We start from the raw sequence: 17600 nt of genomic DNA on the forward strand, positions 1-17600 counted from the left end.
TCAAGTCAGAGACTATAGCAAGAGAGCTGAGCTTTAGGAATTAGAAACATCCAGTCCTTGCAGGGGAGGGATTGGGGGCTGCTGTGCCAGCAGCGGTGTGTCAAAACGAGATCCCTCTGCAAAACTGCCAGCGGGCAACTGAAGGCTACCTCCACCCCAGGTGTGATGGCCTGGGACTCGGGCTCAGACTCGGAACCAGAGGAGTCTCAGTTGCCACCGGATCCTTTGTTCCCCTGCAACAAACACCAGCTGGGGCGAGAAGGAAAGACCTGAGTACTCGCAGGAGGAGTGCTCGCCTTCGGGCGAAACAGGGAGGTGAGTCGCCAGGGGATCAGGACCGGGATAAAAGGCTGTCTGGCCCCACCCCAGGTTGCAGGTGCAGGTGTATGCCAGATCCTGCCTGAGATCCTGTACCTGTCCTTGCCTGGTTTGCTGCCTTGTGTCCTGCCTTGGCCCTGTCGGACTGACTCCTACTGGAACCTTCAGATTCTGGACTGGTCCTGATCCCGCAGCAACTCACCTCCCTGTTTCGCCCGAAGGCGAGCACTCCTCCTGCAAGTACTCAGGTCTCTCCTTCTCTCAGACCTCAGTCTCTGCAGCTCGGGAGACGTCGGTGGGTTACTAGACCCAGGGGCCGCCTCAGCCTCCCCTGACCCAACCAGTAGTGGAACAGCTGTAAGTGATGGCCCAGCTGGAGGCAACGAGGTCATCCCCACATCTGGAGCCAGGGCAGGCTCAGGCCCCAGCTGGTGTTTGTTGCAGGGGAACCTGTGCAGACTGGGACTCTTCAGGATCAGACTCGGGTCAGATGGTGCCTGAGGCAAAGGATCCGGTGCAGACTGAGAATCCTCTGGTTCCAAGTCTGAGCCCGAGTCCCAGGCCATCACACCATGAAAAATGGAATGGATCACCCCATTCCAGATTCCCTCGGTTTCTCATTTTAACTACTTGTCTCACTCTGTTTTCACATCAGCTTGAGTTTTTCATGTCCACACAAAAATTCACATGGCTTTTGAAGCCCCTTCCTACCAATAGGCACATTTTATATGCAATTTGCTCAGTATATTACTTTTTGCAAGCCATTTCCCCATATATAATGAGATTTTATTTTGCCGCAACGGACAGAATCGAGATTCAAAATTAATTTTGATCAGGACAAATGTAAGGTTCTGCACTTGGGAAGGAATATCAAACTGCACAAATAGAAGATGGCTTCCCAGTAATATGTGTGAGAAGGATCTAGGGCAGTGGTTCTCAACCTGTGGATCCCCAGATGTGGTTGGACTACAACTCCCATCATCCCTGAGCTCTGGCCTTGCTAGCTAGGGGTGATGGGAGTTGCAGTTCAACAACATCTGGGGACTCACAGGTTGAGAAATGCTGATCTAGGAGGTCTTAGTAGACCACAAGCTTAACGAGAGCCAATGGTATGATGCAACAGAAAAAGAGGTTAATGCTATTCTAGGCTGCATCAACAGAAGTATAGTGTCCACGTCAAGGGAAGTCATAGTCCATCTTCCAAAGCAACTGCTCTATTCCGAACTTAAAAATGGAAAGAGTAATGCTGGTGGTCAAAAAAAGAGGTTTAAAGACTCTCTCAAGGCAAATCTAAAAAAATGTAGAATAAACACTGACAACTGGGAAACACTGGCCTGCGAGCGCTCCAGTTGGAGAACAGTCCTTGCCAAAAGTGTAATGGGCTTTGAAGACACTCGAACTCAGGACGCAAGGGAGAAACGTGCTAAGAGGAAGGCATGCTTGGCAAGTCCACACTGTGATCAACTCCCACCCAGAAGCCAGTGTCCCCACTGTGGAAGGACGTGTGGATCCAGAATTGGCCTCCACAGTCACTTATGGATTCATTGTTAAAACCATGTTTATGGAAGACAATCTTACTCGGCTACGAGTGATTGCCGAAGAAGAAGAAGAAGAAGAAGAAGAAGAAGAAGAAGAAGAAGAAGAAGATTCTGCCTTGGTCAGACCGTACCTGGGCTCCTGTGTCCAGTTCTGGGTGCTGCAATTTGAGAAGGATATTGATAAGCTGGAATGTGTGCAGGGGAGGGCAACCAAGATGATCAAGGGTCTGGAAGCCAAGCCTTATGATGAACGGTTGAAGGAGCTGGGTTTGTTTAGCCTGGAAAATAAGAGACTGAGAGGAGATATGATAGACATCTTCCAATATCTCCAGGGCTGTCACATGGGAGATGGAGCAAGCTTGATTTCTCCTCCTTCTCTTTCATTGGAGGATATTTAAACAGATGTTGGCTGGCCATCTGTCATGGATGCTTTAGTTGAGATTTCTGTATTGCAAGGGTTGAACTAGATGGATCTCAGGTCCCATCCAACTCTAGAGTTCTATGTTTCTCTCAAATATACACATCTTTGTGCACATTATTTGGCCAGAGAGCTGCACTGAAAAATCCGTGATTGGGGCAATGGAGACCATGCGGTGCTTGGTGTGTTTCCCAGCTATTCAATTCTCTCTCACCCGCATGCATGTGCATCCACCAGCCTATGTGTGTAATGCGCACCCGGCCTATTACCAAACAGCCCCCAAACGAAATGGACAGGCCACAAGATTCCTGATCTCTACGCACAATGCTGCTCAATGTCCTCACCCTCAAATCGAAGACACTTCCCCAATCTCTGTTCCGGAGCAGTTTTCTGGGCCAGGCGAACAACGATTCCTTGTGCAGCTGGTAAGCAGAGCTCTCACGGCCAACATCTGACTCCTGGAGAAATTGAAAACAGTCCTCCCCATGCAAATCTGTATCCACGTGGCACGCCATGTATTTATTATCCTGTGGGGTGCTGGGCAGGGAGATAAAAGCGAGTTGAACAGAATGAGGAATCTGGCTGGAATCTTCCAGGGTTCCAGCAGTCCGGGGAATAGAAAAACAAAGCAAAAATATCCTCTCTCTCTGTGCATTGGTGGGATAATCTATGCTATAGAGTTCCTCATCTACCATGCAGTACAATCATGTGCTGCTTTAAGTCTCCTGTAAGCATCTTAGTCTTGACAGAAATGCACCACAAAGGATCCACAAGGCTCCCTTGTGGGATAAAGAAGCCCATTACAGTGGTACCTCGGGTTACAGATGCTTCAAGTTACAGACGCTTCAGGTTACAGACTCCGCTAACCCAGAAATAGTACCTCGGGTTAAGAACTTTGCTTCAGGATAAGAACTGAAATCGTGCGGCAGCAGTGGGAGGCCGCATTAGCTAAAATGGTACCTCAGGTTAAGAACAGTTTCAGGTGAAGAACAGACCTCCAGAATGAATTAAGTTCTTAACCCAAGGTACCACTGTACAGAGGATCCAGAGTATGGTTACCAGACGTCCCCATTTCCCGGCAACAGTCCCCGGATTTACAAATCTGTCCCTGGACAAAATCCGTCCCCGGAATGTCCCCGGATTTCATTTAATGTCCCTGGATTTATATTTTAAGTGTTGTAGATTTATTAGTAAGGAATGAATGTTGTGCGATTGGTTGAACGGCACAAGACACATTGTACGGGGACTGCCGGCGAGACAAAATGGCGGGTGCCATGACAGCGAGCAGCTCCTGAAGCCAGCCAGAGCCAACTGTGCTACCAGGCTGGCTCTGGGCTGCTGAGACTTCTGCTGCTGCCGCCACTGCCAAGGGGGAACCGGGGATGCCTGGTGCGTCAACTGGGGGAACCGCTGACACCCCCCTGCAACCCAAATCAAACCAGGAGCAAGAGTGCCTGGCCAGTGGCGCTCCAGGGCCAGGAAAACCCTGGAGCCGACGCAAGGAGAAGGAGAAGAGGAGAAGGAGAAGGAAGAGAGAGAAAGAGGAAGGAGAAAAAAGAGGGGAGCCCCAATCTTCCCGCGCCGCTGCAGCCACTCAGGAGCAGAGGTAGGAGAGCACCGGGAGGGCAAGGACATGTGGCCGAGCCCAGACCTGACCCGAGCCAACTCCACGGCAGCTAGCGCTCCAAGAGAACAGGCTGGGGCCCAGAGGAAGGCCACGCGACAGAGGAGACCACAGAACAGAAGATATTGTTGTTTAGTCATTTAGTCGTGTCCGACTCTTCGTGACCCCTGGACCAGAGCACGCCAGGCACTCCTGTCTTCCACTGCCTCCCACAGTTTGGTCAGACTCATGTTTGTGGCTTCGAGAACACTGTCCAACCATCTCGTCCTCTGCCGTCCCCTTCTCCTTGTGCCCTCCATCTTTCCCAACATCAGGGTCTTTTCCAGGGAGTCTTCTCTTCCCCTGAGGTGGCCAAAGTCTTGGAGCCTCAGCTTCAGGATCTGTCCTTCCAGTGAGCACTCAGGGCTGATTTCCTTCAGAATGGATCGGTTTGATCTTCTTGCAGTCCATGGGACTCTCAAGAGTCTCCTCCAGCACCATAATTCAAAAGCATCAATTATTCGGCCATCAGCCTTTTTTATGGTCCAGCTCTCACTTCCATACATCACTACTGGGAAAACCATAAGATATTACTTCTTAATTTTTTTTAAATAACTTTTTAAAAATATCTTCTCTCTCTCTCTCTTTAAAAAAAGTGTCCCCAAATTCTTTGAAAAAAATCTGGTAACCTTAATCAAGAGAGCTTTAAGGTCCAGCTGGGCTGTGAGGAGGCTAAGATTTTAAAGCATTATCTTACTGGCCACCTAGCAGGGATATCGTAGGAGTGGGTGTCCTACATTGGAAATGGGTTGGGTTGGATTAGATTGGCTTTGAGGTGCCTTCCACCTCTATGATTCCCTCTACCAGGTTTATGGAAAAACTGGGTTTTAATTTTTTTTGTAATGTCATGGAACCATAGCTGTCAACCTTTCCTTTTTTGCAGGAAATTCCCTTGTTCCAGCACCATTTTCCGCTGCTTCCTGCTGCTATCTTGAATTGTTAGATATCCCGTAGACTGTCCCCGGGACAGGGGAGGCTGCTGATCCCTTATTTTCAAATCTGAAAGTTGACAGCTATACATGGAACATTCAGGGTCCAATTTTATGCTGCCTTCAATCTGCTGTAACAGTATTTCATAGAACCACAGAACTGTAGAATTGGGAAATGATACATAATGAGTTGAAAAAAAAATGTTTAAAATAATCTTTGTTAAAAAGCCTGAAGCCTTCCTTTTTGGAATTTTAGGCGCCGAAATCTCAAGGGATCATAAAAGACTATTTATGTATGTGACCTCAGCTGCACGGATGTTACTGGCCCAGAGATGGAGAGAAGATGTGTAGTGGTTAAGAGCGGTAGACTCGTAATCTGGGGAACCGGGTTCGCGTCTCCGCTCCTTCACATGCAGCTGCTGGGTGACCTTGGGCCAGTCACACTTCTCTGAAGTCTCTCAGCCTCACTCACCTCACAGACTGTTTGTTGTGGGGGAGGAAGGGACAGGAGATTGTGAGCCGCTTTGAGACTCCTTCGGGTAGTGATAAAGCAGGATATCAAATCCAAAGATCAAGTTCCTCCTCGAGAAGAATGGCAGATGAAATTGATGGACTATGCTGAAATGGCTGAAATGGCTAAAATGACCAGAAGGATCAGAAATCAGGAAGACCAAAATTTTAATAAGGAATGGGGGGAAATTGATAACTTACCTTAAAGACCATTGTAAACAGTTAAAATTGTAAGTAGGATTGGAATATCACTTGTAGTTTAAGTTTGAATTCTGGACAGAATGGAGATGCAAAGGATTAATCATAAAAGATGCGGGACGAAACGATTAATAATAGGACCCACAGAGGGGAGGATGGAAGTCCAGGAGATTCCTTGGAATCTTGTTTTTATGATTTATGTTTGATATATCTCTGTAAGATTTTAATTTGAAAAACCAAATAAACATTTTATTTTATGTTAAAAAGAATTGTAGAGTTGAAAGATGCAGGGATCTTTTTGCCCAAAGTGTGGCTCAAACACGAGGCCAAGAGATTAAGAATCTTGTGCTCTACCGACGGAGCTATCTCGTTGGCTTATTTTGTTTATTAATAAAATAAGAATCATTTAATTTAAAAGGGGGCAGAGCAGCAGATGTGGCTTGGGCCTTCTTGCGGCAGCCTACGTTCAAGTTGTGCATGATTCGGAGGCCCTTACATGCGCAGCGTGGTGAGCAAGAGGCATTAAGAGGAAAGTACAGTTTAATTTGCAGTGGTGGCCATCAATGTGAATGGCTCTAAAATGTGAATGGCTCTACTAAATGATTTTTTAAAAAAACAGCACAGTCGATTGAATGGCTTCTGGCTCAATTTGAGTTGTCATGCACAAGAACTACCCACTCTGGAGGAATGGCAGATGAAGCTGATGGACTATATGGAAATGGCGGAAATGACTGGCAGAATCCGAGACCAGGGAGAAGAGTCGATGGAAGAAGATTGGAAAAAAATTAAAGTATATTTACAGAAATATTGCAAAATTAATGAATGTTTAGAAGAATATTGGAATGAAGTTACATGGTTTTAGCAGAAGTGTTATTAAGAATTATATGAATATTAATTGTTAATGCGCTAAAGTGGAAAATTTAAAGTTAAATTGTGTTAGGATAAATTATAGAACAAAAATTGAGAAAGAGGGAAAGGATTTGTTGAACTAGCTAATTTGAACTAGAATACAAAAAAGGGAGGTGCGAGGAAGTCGAGGAAACAAGCATATGAAAGATAATGAAATGAAAATTGGATGTGTTTTTAAATGTTTTAGTTTTTTCTTGTTTTTTGTGGTATTGTTTTTTCTTTTAATTTTTGATGTATTGCTTGTTAAACTTTTATTGTTTCCTTTTTTCTTTTTTCTTTTTCTTTTTGTAACTATTAAACATTTAATAAATATCATTTTTTTAAAAAAACAACAACAATTTGAGTTGTCATGATGTTCATTTCTCAGTGACGTCTTAGAAGGGGGGGAATCCGAGGCAAAGTGCTGCCCGTGGAACGATTTAGTAAAAATGTAAATGGGTATTATAGTAAAAAGAAAGCAGAGCAGTTGTAAATCCCCATGCAAACAAACGTGAGCCTCAGGGAACATAAATAGTCTTTAGATGATGATTTACATGTGGGATTGTAGGTACCGCACCCCCCCCCCCACCTTCCAGGCTCTCTGTATGCTTTTCTGCAATCGAATGGAGTTTAGGAATGGTGGAAGAAAGCCAAATCAGTGGGATATTTGTGGCTTTTTTCTCGTTAGTCCCCCTACTTTGAAGATCTCTGCTGCCTGTCAACCCCAATCCATTTTGCTCCGAAGCCAAACTGAACCGTTCTTCCTTGTGCAGCTTCAATGGAGTCCCTGGCCAATGCTCGATCGGGAGCGAGGTGGATACATGGATGCATGTGGGGCTGGAGAGAAAGGCAGTTGTACCCTTTGACCACCCCTCCTTTTAGAGATAGGGGGTGAATTTGGTTTGGCTTGCGTTTAGAAGCCAATCTGTGCGGTCTGAAATAGCCGGAGATGCATGCTCATTGGAAAGTTAAGGGACCTGATTGGAAGATTGGAAAAAAAATTGAAGTATATTTACAGAAATATTGTAAAATTAATGAATGTTAGAAGGATGCTAGAAAGACGTTATATGGCTTTAGTAGAAATGTTATTAAGAATTAAGTAAGAATGGATTGATTATGGGTTAAGGTGTAAAATTTAAGGCTAAATTGCGTTAAGATAAATTGTGGAACTAAATTTGAGAAAGAGGGAAAGGACTTGTTGAAACAACTAATTGTAGTAGAATACAAAAAGGGAGGTGTGAGGAAGTCAAGGAAATAAGCAAATGAAAATTAAGGATATGAAAATATTGGTGTTTTTTTTCTTTTTTAAATGTTCTTGCTTTTTAAATGTTCTTGTGTTTTGATGTAACTGTTGTTTTTTTGTTGTTTTTTACTGTATTTCCCCCCTTTTTTATCTACTTTTGAAGTTTTGTAACCTTTTATTGTTCGCTTTTCTTTTCTCTGTATTTGTTAAACCCTAATAAATATTTTATATATAAAAAAAGGAAAGTTAAGGGACCTGGACCTTTCGTCTAACATCTGTGATACATAGGATTGCGTTTCATCTGACCCATCTACTGCAATTGTTAAGTTTGCTGATGACACCACCATAATGGGTTTAATTACAGGCGGAGACGAATTCTGCACCTAAGCATTGACAAGACAAAGGAGATGGTGTTGGACTTTCGGAGGAAGAGAAGGGAACTAGCCCCTTTGTATATCGGGTGTGTGTGTGTTTGTGTGTGTGTGTGAAGAGAGTCTCTTCTTTTAAATTCCCGGGAGTCCATCTTAGTGAAGACCTTACTTGGAAGGTCCACTTGGTAGTTCGGAAGGCCCAACAGAGACTTCATTTCCTTAGGGTCTTGTGAAAGAACAATGTTAGACAGCAACTGATGGTTTCCTTATATCGGTCCATGATAGAAAGTGTTCTCTCATACTGTATTAAGGTGTGGTATGCTGGTTTGACAAGGGATGCTGGTGGCGCTGTGGGTTAAACCACAGAGCCTAGGACTTGCCGATCAGAAGGTTGGCGGTTCGAATCCCTGCGACGGGGTGAGCTCCCGTTGCTCGGTCCCTGCTCCTGCCAACCTAGCAGTTAGAAAGCACACCAGTGCAAGTAGATAAATAGGTACCGCTGTGGCAGGAAGGTAGACGGCATTTCCGTGCACTGCTCTGGTTTGCCAGAAGCGGCTTAGTCATGCTGGACACATGACCCGGAAGCTGTACGCCAGCTCCCTCGGCCAATAAAGCGAGATGAGTGCCGCAACCCCAGAGTCGGTCACGACTGGACCTAATGGTCAGGGGTCCCTTTACCCTTTACTTTACCTTTATGCTGGTTTGACAGTCATTGACAGAAAGACGCTACAGAGGGTGGTGAAGACAGCCCACGATATCATGGGCTGTCCCCTGAGTCCACTAGATGTCATCACAGGAGACCGTTGCCTCAGAAGAGCAAGGAACGTTCTCAGCGATGACTCACACCCTGGCCAGCACCTTTTAAATCTCCTGCCCTTGGGCAGGAAATATAGAAGCATGATAAGCCTCAACAACATGTAAAAGAACAGTTTCTACCCGTGGGCTGTGAGGCTGCTGAATGGAAGACAGCAACATTGCAGCTGACATTTGGGGTTGATGGTCGTATGACAGCACACAGAGTGTAACAAGGACTGAGAGATTGGGGGGGGGGGAAGCAGGGGCTCGTTTAATCTCACTGTAAACAAGTGGTGCAGTGACAATAAAGTATTTCTATTTCTATTTTAAATAAAAGGACACATTCTACTCATGGCTCCCAGTACGTTTCTGAGCACAATTCAAAGTGTTGGTGCTGACCTTTAAAGCCCTAAACAGCCTCGGTCCAGTATACCTGAAGGAGCGTCTCCACCTCCATCGTTCAGCCTGGACACTGAGGTCCAGCTCCGAGGGCCTTCTGGCGGTTCCCTTGCTGAGAGAAGCCAAGTTACAGGGAACCAGGCAGAGGGCCTTCTCGGTAGTGGCACCTGCCCTGCGGAACGCCCTCCCATCAGATGTCAAAGCGATAAACAACTACCTGACATTCAGAAGACATCTGAAGGCAGCCCTGTTCAGGGAAGTTTTTAATATGTGACATTTTAGTGTATTTTTCATCTTTGTTGGAAGCTGCCCAGAGTGGCTGGGGAAACCCAGCCAGATGGGCGGGGTACAAATAATAAATTATTATTATTATTATTATTATTATTATTATTATTATTATTCTTTAAAAACATGCTGATTCCTGGACCGTCCACAGGCCGGATTTAGAAGGCGATTGGGCTGGATCCGGCCCCCAGGCCTTAGTTTGCCTACCCATGCTCTAAACCAAGAAAAGTTCCTTTGCACAGTTGTATTGCCTGTGTGGGTTTAATGCTTCTGTATCTATTGCATCCTTGAGCAGAGAAATGCAAACAAGTTAGGTAATTTGCACTCGAGACGTGGGAGCCCCTGGGGATATATTTCCACTGGAAAAATCCAGAGGCATTTCACATTCTACGTGAAATGAAAAGCTGGCGGTCTTTCTTTCCACTGCCTGGCCTTTTCACGTACCCAAACACCAACACAACGAAATCAAAGTCAGATGGCTCTCCCACTGCCAAACCCGAAAAACTGCAAACATCAATGCTGGCACGAAGAAAGTTTCTTCCATTCTTTCTGCTCTGTGCCCTGCCTGCTAATGAACAACCTACCAATGTCAATTAGGATTTCTCCTTTGTTTTCTATAGGCAGCTCTCAGCCCCCCCTGCATAACCCCCTCCCCACAAAAAGGGTCTAGTGAAACTGGGAGCTCAGACTGTGTGCCACACTCTGGTTTCTCTCTCTCTAAATCTCTATAAAGAACCTTTTAATGAAGGTGAAAGAGGGGAGCGCAAAATAAGATCTGAAGCTCAACATCAAAAAACCTAAGATCATGGCCACTGGTCCCATCACCTCCTGGCAAATAGAAGGGGAAGAAATGGAGGCAGTGAGAGATTTTACTTCCTTGGGCTCCATGATCACTGCAGACGGTGACAGCAGTCACGAAATTAAAAGACACTTGCTTCTTGGGAGAAAAGCAATGACAAACCTAGACAGCATCTTAAAAAGCAGAGACATCACCTTGCCGACAAAGGTCCATATAGTTAAAGCTATGGCTTCCCCAGTAGTGATGTATGGAAGTGAGAGCTGGACCATAAAGAAGGCTGATCACCGAAGAATTGATGCTTTTGAATTCTGGTGCTGGAGGAGACTCTTGAGAGTCCCATGGACTGCAAGAAGATCAAACGCATCCATTCTGAAGGAAATCAGCACTGAGTGCTCACTGGAAGGACAGATTGTGAAGCTGAGGCTCCAATACTTTGGCCACCTCATGAGAAGAGAAGACTCCATGGAAAAGACCCTGATGTTGGGGAAGATGGAGGGCACAAGGAGAAGGGGACGATAGAGGACTAGATGGTTGGACAGTGTTCTCGAAGCTACCAGCATGCGTTTGACCAAACTGGGGGAGGCAGTGGAAGACAGGAGTGCCTGGCGTGCTCTGTTTCATGGGGTCACAAAGAGTCGGACACGACTAAACGACTAAACAACAACACTGCCTGAATATGTAGCTTCATATTCAGTCGCAGATGAATTAAGAGATCCTTTAGCACAATATCCTAATTCTCCTGAAAGAGATCAGATCCTATTTTTATAAAACACATCCAACCCAGATGTGTTTGAGGCTCCCGGTCCCCAAGTCACCATCAAGTGACAAAAGGTTTGTGGTGGGTCACGCTGCAAACCAAAAAGTCACAAGAAAGAGCTCTAAGTGCAAATTCCTAGGTATATAGTATGTTCTACAATTTTTTCATAATTTACCCCACCTTCCCATTACTGCAATGGACAGAACTTACCATCTGACCATGAGGCCGTGCTCCAGGAAGTTCTTCAGGTTAGGAAGTGTCTGCCTTAGATCTGTAGTGCAGACTGAGACTCCTCTGGTTCCAAGTCTGAGCCCCAGGCCATCACACCTACCTAAAAAAAGGTAAACCAACAACTTGTAATATGTGTGTGTGTGAGGGGGGTTGACAAAAAATGTTTCGCACCTGGTACCACCTGACCTTGCTACTCCTCCGAGTTGAGATACTGTTTGGCAGGTAAACCAGTTTTGCAGAGTGCAATTCAAGATCTCTTCAGCTCCAGAGATGCTGATTCGAGGATCTCACTGGTAACACGTGGGAAAGACCAGACAAAGAAAGGCTGAGGTGAGCTCTAGGCAGGTTTCTATGTTGGTGGTGGCGACCATGGTACACTGAAATTGGATAAAAGAAGAGCAAATTTGCCATGACGGAAATAAAATACCCAGGACATTTCTCAGCCAAAACAAAGGGGTTAAGAACATTGGAATTAATGGACAACATGCAGCTGTCTGCAAGAAGGGAGTCGGAGTGATCGGGAGCGCAGTAAATGTCTTGAGACGATGATGGATGGAGCAGCTAAGAAGCCAAGTCTATCTACACCACATATGGGCAAGGCAGGAGCCCAATCTGGGAATTTCATACTTGGTCGAAATGGCATGAGCCCTGATCTCTTGGCACACCACCTTCTCCCCACCCCCACCCCAGTCCATGTGTTGGAGAGCAAAATTCTGAAATAGAGATCTTCTTGAAGAAGAGATCCTTCTCACACATATATTTGTCTGGACCGCTGAAATGCTTTTTTTTATTTTTACGTTTTTCAGATTTTAATGGGTTTAATTTTTATTTAATAGTATTGTGTATGTCTTCTTCTTCTTCTTCTTCTTCTTCTTCTTCTTCTTCTTCTTCTTCTTCTTCTTCTTCTGCCATCCCTTGCAGCCGAGTGAGATTGCCTTCCATGAACACAGTCTTAACAGAGAGTCCGCAAGTGACTGTGGAGGCCAATTCTGGATCCACACATCCTTCCACAGTGGGGACATAGGTTTTCGGGTGGGAGTTGATCACGGTGAGGGTTTGCCAAGCGTGCCTTCCTCTTAGCACGTTTCTCCCTTGCGTCCTGAGTTCGAGTGTCTTCAGAGCCCACGACACCTTTGGCAAAGGCTGTTCTCCAACTGGAGCACTCGCAGGCAAATGTTTCCCAATTGTCAGTGTTTATACGACATTATTTTTAAAATTGAGACAGTCTTTAAACCTCTATTGTTGACCACCAGCATTACACTTTCCATTTTTAAGTTTGGAATAGAGTAGTTGCTTTGGAAGATGATCATCAGGCATCCGCACAACATGACCAGTCCAACGAAGCTGATGTCAAAGAATCATTGCTTTGACACTGGTGATCTTTGCTTCTTCCAGTACACTGGCATTAGTTCGCTTGCCTTCCCAAATGATGTGTAAAAATCCAGTGATTGAGGTGTATTTATGAACGATTACGATGATTATATGCAGATGGTGGTGATTATTTCTATTTTCTGTGCAGCCGTTGCTTGTTTCCCTGGGATCGTAATAATAATAATAATAATAATAATAATAATAATAATAATAATAATAATAATAATAATAGCAGCAGCAGCAACAACAGCTTTTTACAAAGAACTGCTAATGGCCATCCTGATTTTGCCACCGAGGCTGCCCCCTCCTTCTCAGTTGATGTGTTCAGCACATTCCATTGCAAAGGAAAGTAATATTTTGACTTGGTGGTAATTTATTCTGCTGGTCAAAATAGTGTGTGGGAGCTCAGCTCTCTATACCCGCCTCTCTGCTCTCTCCTTTTGCACTGGGTATATTTGGCTTGGGATGCTATCTGTTGATACAGGAAGCTGGAATCTGCTTCTGCGAGATTCTTGGGAAAGGACATGGTGTGACCAAGAAGAGCTTCAAAGCTCTAAACTTATATTGCTTTTCATATTGTGGAGTGGATTCCCTTTTTTGGGGGGTGCAACACCTGAACAAAGTGTGTACGTGTATTTCTGTGTGTGCGATGTTCCAAGGAAGTACAGGATCTTGAACCAGGTGGAGCCTTCCTTCCTTCGAAGTGCAGGCAAAGACCTGCATGGGTTGAATTCTGCTTTGCAAAGGACCCTCGCTGACTCACATTCTATGCCACAGGGATAAATGAATTTGTCAATGCTGACTTTTCTTAGTTTCTCTCTTTCCCCCCTGCCTTAAGCTCAGTTTCCCACACTGGTTTGTTATTTTTTCTATTTAAAAAGTCCTCATAAAAATTCACCCATATATGAAGTGTGATTTTCTCCTAATGTATTGCTGTCTGTTGTTTAGTTGTTTAGTTGTTTTGTCATGTCCGACTCTTCGTGACCCCATGGACCAGAGCACGCCAGGCACTTCTGTCTTCCACTGCCTCCCGCAGTTTGTTCAGACTCATGCTGGTAGCTTCGAGAACACTGTCCCACCATCTCGTCCTCTGTCATCCCCTCCTCCTTGTGCCCTCCATCTTTCCCAACATCAGGGTCTTTTCCAGGGAGTCTTCTCTTCTCATGAGGTGACCAAAGTGTTGGAGCCTCAGCTTCAGGATCTGTCCTTCCAGTGAGCACCCAGGGCTGATTTCCTTAAGAATGGAGAGGTTTGATCTTCTTGCAGTCCAAGGGACTCTCAAGAGTCTCCTCCAGCACCATAATTCAGAAGCATCAATTCTTCGGCGATCAGCCTTCTTGATGGTCCAGCTCTCACTTCCATACATCCTGCAAAACAGTATACATTTTGCAAAACAGTTTCCCCCTCGGAAAATGTGCTACCAGCCTTGTATCTGGCATCACTTGGGAATTCTAAGGTTGTGTGTGGAATCAGTTTTGAAAAGTACATCCCATAATGTTACCACTACTACTATTATTAACATTATTATAATAATATTTGTTTATATCCCACCTTTTTCCTAGGCTGGAACTCAGGGTGGCTTGCACAGAAAACAGAAAACAAAACAAAAAGGCAGATAAAATGTTAAAAGCGAAAAACATAGAAAAGATAAAAGGTAAACAGTGATGAGCATATAATAAAATAAAAACAATAAGAAGATTCAAAGTAGCATCCAGTTGTAGCCAAACATAGATGAAAACCTGCTTCTTGATTGCAGGAACCATTGTGCAAAAGTGGATATCTTCAGAGGCATCCAATTTCATAGTGAGCAAGCAACTTTCCAAAATATATAATTGATTTTGATATGTGTTTTTAATACAAAAATGTGCATTCCTGTGTATACCCAGCCACACCCCAATACAAGAAATTTTTGTACACATTTTCCTGTTGGAAGGCAGCACCTCAAAATTGGGGGAAGTGCAAATTTTGAAGGAATGTTGAATTTCGTCTGCCGTTTTGCAGGGAAGGCTGAATTAGATCGGTTCACATGGAAATGTAAACCAAGTCAAATTTCTCTCCCATTCCTACATTCCCCCATCACTGCCCCTTCACGATCTCTGCTGTTGCACTTCCAACAAGTTCACATACTTGTGAACTGCCCTGTGGTATGCAAAGTTAATAAATAAAATAAAATAATAAACAAATAAATAAAGCAAGCATTGGTCATCTTGGGATCTGTTTCTGACAGCTGAGGGCATCCCTATGGACCGAGCGGGAAGAAGGAGGATGGACAGAGAGATTTTGGTAACAGGAGGAGAAATTTTACGTTGAGGTTCAAAGGCCTTTTCTCTGATGTGTTTGGGATTAAATTGCAAAGAAACCCGCAAGCCCGTGTATTTTAAGAGCAGTTGCTGTGGTTGCTTTTGGTGCCATATAAAAACCAGAGAAATATGTTCTCCTGAACAAAAAGCACATGTGGTCTGAAATATAAGATGCGCTGGTCGTTCCTCAGTGGTATGCACCTTTCATTCAGCTAGAAACCTCTTAAGCCATGGACTTTCAAATGTCCTACATTTAGCCAGGGAACCATTTAAACATGGGTGCATCTGCCATGGAAGAAGTATGCCTTGCAGAGGATTCTGGGAGGTGGGCTGCTGCTCACACTTGGTTTGAGGACCAGAGTGTTTAAGGACATTCTCAGGGAAACCAAAATGCTTGTTTACAAAGCTATTGTACTACCAACCTTACTGTATGCTTTTGAAACGTGGACCGCTTACAAATGCCATCTCCAACTCCTTGAAAGATTCCATCAATGGTGCCTCCCAAAATTTTTACACATCCCTTGGGAAGACAGGTGAACTAATGCCAGTGTACTGGAATAAACAAATATCACCAGTGTCAAAGCAATGATTCTTCAACATCAACTTTGTTGGACTGGTCATATTGTGCGGATGCCTGATGATCGTCTTCCAAAGCAACTACTCTATTCCCAACTTAAAAATGGAAAGCGTAATGCTGGTGGTCAACAAAAGAGGTTTAAAGACTGTCTCAAGGAAATCTTTAAAACTGTAGCATAAACACCAACAACTGGGAAACACTGGCCTGCAAGTGCTCCAGTTGGAGAACAGCCTTTACCAAAGGTGTCATGGGCTTTGAAGACGCTCGAACTCAAGACGAAAGGGAGATACGTGCTAAGAGGAAGGGACGCTTGGCAAATCCACACCGTGATCAAACTCCCGCCCAGAAACCAATGTCCCCACTGTGGAAGGACGTGTGGATCCAGAATTGGCCTCCACAGCCACTTACGGACTCACTGTTAAGACCGTGTTCATGGAAGACAATCTTACTCAGCTACGAGGGGTCACCAAAGAAGAAGAGGAAGAAGTCGAGTTGGAGCTTAGCATCGCCCTGGGTAATATGTGTCCCAGGACACACTGAGCACATTCTAGGCCGGAAATGGGGACCCTGTCTGCTTCCTTATGGTCCTGAACTCCAACACTCATCAATGACAACCAACAGGACCATCGCTGAGGGATGATGGGAACTGGAGTCCAGCAATACCTGGAGGACCAAAGGCTTCTCATCCGTGTCATAGGGGGATTTCAGTGATGCAAGCAGGTTCTCTTTTACCCCTGAACAAGAACCTCTCCCAGCCCTACCTGGAGATGCGAGAGATTGAATCAGGGACTTTCTACATGCAAGGTCCCCTGCCTGAATCCTTGGAGGGCGGCTGTCAATCAGCATGGATGATTCTGAGCTAGAAGGACCCAATGGTCCGACTGCCAATAAGACGGCTTCCGATGTATTGTATCTCAGCACCAACGGGTTCAAATTCCTAACTGGGCTTAGGAAACAAATATGCTGTTTTCCTGACATGTGCCGCACTCCTTACTGAGGGGTTGATGCTCGTGCTGCCTGTTACCGCCGCTGGTGGTTTTCTTTTCTTTTTTTAAAAGCTACCCCCTTTCTTTATTCGACTCAGCATGACCAACCCAGTTGTGTTTTTTGATGTTGCCGCCGCTGGCGAGCCCATGGGGCATGTCACCTTCGAGCTATTTGCAGACAAGTTTCCAAAGACAGCAGAGAATTTCCGTCCCTTAAGGGGGAAAGGTTTTGGTTACAAGGGGCCCTGCTTCCACAGAATCATTCTTGGGTTCATGCGCCAGGGTGGTGACTTTACTCATCATAATGGAACAGGTGGTAAATCGATTTACGGTGAGAAGTTTGCTGATGAGAACTTCGTCGTCAAGCACACAGGTGCTGGCATCTTGTCTATGGCAAATGCTGGTCCCAATACAAATGGGCCTCAATTATTCATCTGCACTGCCAAAACTGACCGGCTGGATGGTAAACATGTGGTCTTTGGCAAAGTCAAAGATGGAATGAATATTGTGGAAGCAATGGAGCGCTTTGGGTCAAGGAACGGCAAGATAAGCAAGAAGTTCACCATCTGACTGTGGGGAGCTGTCATAAAATTCCTTTGTCTTAACAGTCAACCATTCCTTCTGTAGCTGGGGGTAGTCCCCTCTAATCCTTGTGCTCCTGACTTACTGACATGTACCGTATTTTTCACCCTATAGGACGCACTTTTTCCCCTCCAAAAACTAAGGGGAAATGTGAGTGCGTCCTATGGAGCGAATGCAGGCTCCTTGGCTTCAGCGATAGCAACACGAAGCCTCCTAAGCGCAGAGGGAGCGCTCCCTCCGTGCTCCGGAGGCTACGTGTTGCTTTCGCTGAAGCCTGGAGAGCGAGAGGGGTCAGTGCGCACCGACCCCTCTCCCTCTCCAGGCTTCAGGGATAGCCGTCTGAAGCCTTCAGAGCACAGCACGAGTTTCTGCTGCGCTCCGGAGGCTTCGGGTTCTTTTTGCTGAAGCCGGGAGAGCAAGACTCTCCTGGCTTCAGCAGAGA

At 45.3% G+C, this 17600-nt stretch overlaps 1 protein-coding gene and 1 long non-coding RNA gene across 2 annotated transcripts in view; both read left to right on the forward strand.

Moving 5' to 3' along the window:
* LOC310675839 overlaps positions 1 to 9794 on the forward strand; it is a 324788-nt gene extending 314994 nt beyond the window's left edge. The window contains exon 3 of the long non-coding RNA XR_014510216.1: positions 9785 to 9794. This is a non-coding gene — a long non-coding RNA (uncharacterized lncRNA). The remainder of the gene's footprint in view (positions 1 to 9784) is intronic.
* Positions 9795 to 16675: 6881 nt separating this feature from the next.
* On the forward strand, positions 16676 to 17215 carry LOC310676884 (peptidyl-prolyl cis-trans isomerase A-like; the record flags this gene model as incomplete). The annotated part of the gene is made up of 1 exon (XM_083439059.1): positions 16676 to 17215. The coding sequence occupies one exon, from the start codon at positions 16676 to 16678 to the stop codon at positions 17144 to 17146; it is 471 nt and encodes a 156-aa protein (XP_083295185.1). The 3' UTR covers positions 17147 to 17215.
* Positions 17216 to 17600: the final 385 nt, after the last annotated feature.

The sequence above is a fragment of the Podarcis tiliguerta genome, assembly GCF_965153285.1.
Source record: "Podarcis tiliguerta genome assembly, chromosome: 4".
Lineage (NCBI taxonomy): Eukaryota > Metazoa > Chordata > Lepidosauria > Squamata > Lacertidae > Podarcis > Podarcis tiliguerta.